We start from the raw sequence: 5,684 nt of genomic DNA, 5'->3' as shown, positions 1-5,684 counted from the left end.
ATTTGGGCAACCTGAACCTGTTCCACTGCCTCATCCACAAGTAAAGAACTTCTTCCTTATATCTAATCTGAACTTCCGCCATTTCAGTTTAAACCCATCAGCCCTTGTCCTGTTGCTGCAGTCCCTGATGAAAAGTTCTTCTCCAGCATCCTTGTAGGCCAAGCAATATCAATTAGCTTTGTAGTTAAACAACACCTGGAAATACTACTGCCATGTGACCAAAATATTACTCTCTTTTTATCATCTAAAAAGAGTCACTCAAAAATAAAATAAATAAAAATCACTCGTTGTCACTGAAAACTAAGCACATTAGATCCTTATTTACTTAGCTAGCAGGTGAGGGAAAGAAACCTGGCATGCAAAACAAGAATTCCTTTTAATACCTTAACAGACTTTTCAACTGGACATTCTGATTTTCACTTGTTTTCAGTCACAATGGGGATCATATATTCATCTGAACAGTACCAATCTTCTTATTTTTCCTAAATGATTAATTTTTTCTTCACCATTTATCCTTATTCAAGTATCCAGATACATACTAAAAATTACTATTAGAACACACAATAAGTTTTCTTCTATATTTAGCTTAATAAGGTTATTACAAAGTAAGAGAACTTCACAGAAGAAACAGAAAAAAAGCACTTAGTACCCTGACATCTCCTAGCATACCACCTGCAGAGAGTTATGGTACTGTTTGCAAAAAAGGTAAAATCTTTTCCTTTACTACTTAAAAAAAAAAAAGGCAAAATATATCCATCTTAGCAAGTAAAATCCTCCTGATTCACTTCACAATCCTGACCAATCTTCTGAAACAGGGTTAAAGCAGTTAATCATTATTTCAATAGAGAAAATAGAGATCTGCTTCTCTTTATTAGCATCAAGGGAAGAAGGTGATAGGTGAAGAGGCTGTAGTCTATCATTTCCAGTATCTTCCTTCAAATGACAGTTGAGATGGTATAGGTCAAGAGTTTTCAAATTTGGGCTGCAAACCTCAGCATGCAAATATGAGCTGAAGAGGGAGGAAGTTACAGACCACACTTCTTCCTTTTCTGTTAACACTTCTATTAAAAATTGAGTTCCAAACAATTGTGATTGTCATTTGCACAGCTACCTGGCAAACTCAACCACCATGCTGAAATAACAGGCATGTGGACTGCTGCAGTTATTTCAATAAATGCCATATGGATTTTGGAATTTGGTAATCATGGATCTGGCACCTCTTTTATAATGTATTTGGGATAGATCGGAATGTTTTTATGAAATTCCTATAAGCAGGTGTTTCTGCCTCACTGAGGCTAAACTACCTTTTACTCTTCAGTTTCCTGTAAGGAAGATGGAATTGGAAATCAAGCATGCCTGGTCTGCATTGGCCCATCTCTTGCCTTCCCCTCCCTGATTATTTCTTTAATTTCTTAATAAAGTCATACTGAACAGCCTATTACTTCCTAACTACTCCAGTAGATGATTCTGTTGTTACATTAGCTAGTAAAAGGTGTTTAATAATATTGGAAAGAAGACATCTGTGTTCATGAACTGAATTTTGTAAAAGAAAGCTTAAGTTTATTAAAAGCAAGACGTGAAACAGTCCCAGTACAACCTCCCTGCAAGCATCAGATTTATCCCAGAAATAATTACAAGCTGCTAAGAGACTTAAATCACAGTCAACATGCTGAGTACATTAGGAAACCTATCTAGCCTGACAAGCAAAACCAAGGTTTAGCTCTCATTGTAATTTGTCACAGACACTCAAGTACCTGGGAAAAGTAAGTTTTTACAGAGTTGTGATGAATTATCCCTTACTAGGAGAAGGAATGCCAGCAGCTTCTACCCAGTTTTCCCCATTAGATCCCCACAAAGAAGAAGGAGCACTGATAAGGTTTGTTCTGTTACTGTAACATTTGTAATATTACTGCAATATTTGAAATTCAATCTTAACACAGCCAGGGAGAAGGGAATGATTTTGACTAGTGCCTTTGGGTATATCATCCACCAGGAACCTCTGATAGCAAAAAGTATTCTGAGACAAAAAATCTTATGCCTGTTAAAAGCATTAAGAGCAAGCTCAAATGCAGAGTTTCCATACCAAATGCCAAAACTAACGCAGGGAACCATGGCTAGACAACCCAAATTCAAACTTCATGCTTTATACTTCAGGGCAGTTTTCAACACCTATAGACAGCATTCATATTTCTTCTGATACCACAAAAATACTGACTCAATCCTGAGGTCTACTGCCACAGTGCTGTTTTTTAAGGCTGACCACCACAAGCTGCAGAGGGGGGGACAACCCTGTTTAAGAAAGAGCAAGACAACTGACAGCTGTAGCTTTTAGAATGAGTTCATCTGCAGAGCTCTGTAACTTCATCACCTCAACTGACATGATGTAGCAAGGAATCCAAAGCAAACAGCCATATTTTTGATGGGAGATTAGCAGCATGTTCTTCTATCTAAAGCGTTACCCTTGAGTATCTCTTTTGTTTTAGAAGAGGGGAAAGAATAAGAACTTATTTATGACTTTAATTATTTCCATACATGTTAGAATTGGCCTTCTCCCAGATAAACAATGTTCATCCCCTTATACTAATTGTTTCCATTCAAAAAATCACAAAATTCTTCCCACTCTAGTTTTGCAGAAATACCTGCCATAGCTGTATATACTATTTTATGTTACAGTACAGGCTATTCTAATGAGCTTCAATCCAGTTTATACTTTTCAATGTCATTTGCTTTTTTAAGTTTCTAAGCAGAAGCAAAGCCCCTTTTAACCCCTCTTAAAGGAACTTCAGGAACAGAAGATATCTCAACTGATCTTGAAACTAAAGGAATGTGGGCCACGGGAAATCTGACAGGTACTCCACACAAAAGATTAATTAAGACTTTTTGCAATATTTACATACATTTCCCCCATCTTCCTCAACTATTCTTTTATCACACTGTGTGGTTTTGTTCATACAGAGCTAAAGACACATGAACACGTTACCTCTGCATTACAACACTCCTTTTAAATTAAGATAACATGGAAACTACCCTGATCAAGCTCTGTTCACAGAAACTGATTAAACATAAAAGAATGAAAAAAAAATAAAGTTTGCTGTCCACTCACTTTTCTGCAACACAAAAAAAAACCTAAAGAAAAGTATTGTAACAGGCTATGGAAAACGGAAGAAAACCACAGAGAATACCCTACATTTTCCAGCAGCTTTCTTAGGAAATACTTGCATATTGTCATATAATATAGCAACAACTAAAATCTAACTTTAACTTTTCAATAAGCTTTCCAGTTGACTCCTTCTCACCTGCACTTACACCAAGGGGCTAAGTCAAATGCAAGAGCTAAAGAAGCATGAAAGCAGCCACCACAGCAGACAGCCCAATGAAGACAACCACAACTAAATTAACCCTTAATTAGGGGTTTTCACATTTCAAACTCCACCTTCGAGATTTTAGTCAGCCTCCATCAGCTAGGGACAACTACGACCATATCTCAACTATATTCTAAACAGAAAACTCTTCAATATAGGAAAAGGAAAGCATTTTCATTTTATTAGGTGAACAGCAAGTACTGAAGACATTTCCTGCGGTGACCAGAATTAACAGCAGAATTACAAGAAAGTACCAAGCTTCCCCGAGAGAGTTCACATGAAGTCAGGAACGCAAGATCAGCAGTCACAACAATGCTTGGCTTTCAACCCATTAAGAGGTACAGTTTTCTTGTGTTTCATATTAAACAAAGTTAAGCAGACTTCCTGAATCTTGGAAGTGTTCATGTTGCTTTTGCATTCAGGCATTAGCATTCTGCATCTTTTCTCAGACATTCCTCTATTTCCATAAGTAAGTCAGTCCACACACTTAGGCCACGGACTTGAAAGTCCCCATCTTGTGCTTTCAGGAGTTTCACAGCAGCCTGTGTCTGTCCCTTGAGTACTGCAGATCCCTGACAAAGGCAGGTGAAGCGCTCCCTCAACTGTTCCCAGGACAAAGCAGCTTTGTTAGGCCAATTTATAACCCACCGTCCCTGCAAGGGGTCATAGAGCAAATGGCTTCCGCAGCCGGTTAAGAGGTCCAAATAAGGTCTGCTTAACTGGGAATAGTGACCAGCTAGGGAAGCAAGAAGGGATCCTGGGAGGAAAAGGCAGAAGGCAGAGAACCTCTCCTGGTTCCCCAGCAGCCAGGAAAGCAGGGGTCCGGCAACGCACTTGTCTCCTATGGCACTCGCCCAGTTTCCTTCTAGGCTGTTCCCAGCCTGATCCCCGTCTCCACCCTGGTCAGCGCCGTTCCCCTGCCCCAGCAGCGCTGCCGCCACCACTTCGAAGGCCCGTAGCATGGGGAGCTGCTCCAGCACAGCTGACAGCCAACGCGGCGGCCTCGCGGACTCCCCAGCTGGCTCGGTCTCCTGCCTCTCCTCCCGCAGCCGGCCAAGCAGCAGCTGCGCCTCTGCTTGCAGCTGCGCTTCCGTATCTGCCGGGGGCCGCGGCGGGCCGCTGGGCAGCGCCAGCAACCGGGAGGCGGCTTTCCGGCGGGCGAGGAGTGCCAGGCTGTGGGGCTCCGGGCCGGCCTCCCCGCCGGGAAGCTGCAGCAAGCTATGGAGCAGGCAACGGCAGGCGGTGGGCGGCAGAGCGCGGTTCTCCAGCAGCGCCAGGCCCAGCAGCTGTGGGCAGCGGCCCAGGTGCGGGAAGCCGAGCGGAGGGCTCGGCTGAGCCCGCCGCAGCCGCCGCCCGAGGACCTCCCGGAGCCGAGGCCGGGTGCGGAAGCGATCGTGGACATGCTGGAAATACCGGGCCCACTCTAGAGCTCGGGCCAAGGTCAGGGAGTCCCAGTCCCGCACCAGCGCGGAGCGGGAGCCGGCCAGGAGTGCGGGCAGCTGCTCCACCTGCTCCAGTACAGCCTCCATAGCGAGCAAGCCGAACAGCCCTCGCGCCAACCGTTTGAGCAGAGGTCCTGCCTCCCCCCGGAACTGGGGCCAATCCGAGCCGGAGAGGGAGGACATTTGTAACTCTATTGGCTCACTCAGATGTCAATCTGATGCGGTTTGAGTCTCGGTTAAAGGAGACCTTAACCGCTCTAAGCCCTCAGCGAAAAACTGGAAAGTTGAACCGAATTAAAGCGTTAAAAACGAGGTAGGACTAAGTTAAAAAAGTCAAACAAAACCGCTAAGAGCCTTAGAATAAACTTTAGAATGATATCTGTAAATGCCCTTTAAAAAGCCCACAACTCCAGGAGCAAACATCCCCTGCCCTACATTTTGGGGACATTTCCTGCTTTCTGTGGTATGCCCTGTCTCTGGAAGGCAGCCATGACAGAGCATCTTCTGGCACTGGGTTGCCCCCCAGTACTGCCCCCAGCTCAGCACCCTGCCATGGCACAATCCCACTATGCCCACACAGCTGGGCTCACCCTCCTGACGTTCATTAACAGTTTCTCAGGGTACCTGACCTCCCCCTCTACCTGTTCTAGTCCTCTGGTTGATGTAGATACAATGGCTAACATCCACCAGGGCCTTCTGGGCGCTGACACATACAGGGTTTACCACACAGACATCATGGCAGACATGCACCATAACTACTTCTGTCTACAGCCAGGAAAGGACACCCCTTCTCCCTTTCCTGCGTCTGCCAGCTGAAGAACAGTTTTACACTGTGAGCTATTGGTATTGTGTGTAGCTCACAGGAGGTGGCCTACCTGTT

At 44.2% G+C, this 5,684-nt stretch overlaps 1 protein-coding gene across 1 annotated transcript; it reads right to left on the bottom strand.

Annotated features, from left to right (window-relative positions):
• Nucleotides 1–3,264: 3,264 nt before the first annotated feature.
• On the bottom strand, nucleotides 3,265–4,915 carry FANCF (FA complementation group F). The gene has a single exon (XM_057414371.1). The coding sequence runs from the start codon at nucleotides 4,889–4,891 to the stop codon at nucleotides 3,788–3,790; it is 1,104 nt and encodes a 367-aa protein (XP_057270354.1). The 5' UTR covers nucleotides 4,892–4,915; the 3' UTR covers nucleotides 3,265–3,787.
• Nucleotides 4,916–5,684: the final 769 nt, after the last annotated feature.

This window comes from Pezoporus wallicus, unplaced genomic scaffold (genome assembly GCF_028554395.1).
Source record: "Pezoporus wallicus isolate ANWC-B61680 ecotype Strahan unplaced genomic scaffold, APGP_CSIRO_Pwel_v1 contig_5967, whole genome shotgun sequence".
NCBI classification, from domain to species: Eukaryota; Metazoa; Chordata; class Aves; order Psittaciformes; family Psittacidae; genus Pezoporus; species Pezoporus wallicus.
The sequence above is the reverse complement of the archived record's forward strand: the minus strand, read 5'-3'. Positions and strand labels throughout refer to the sequence as shown.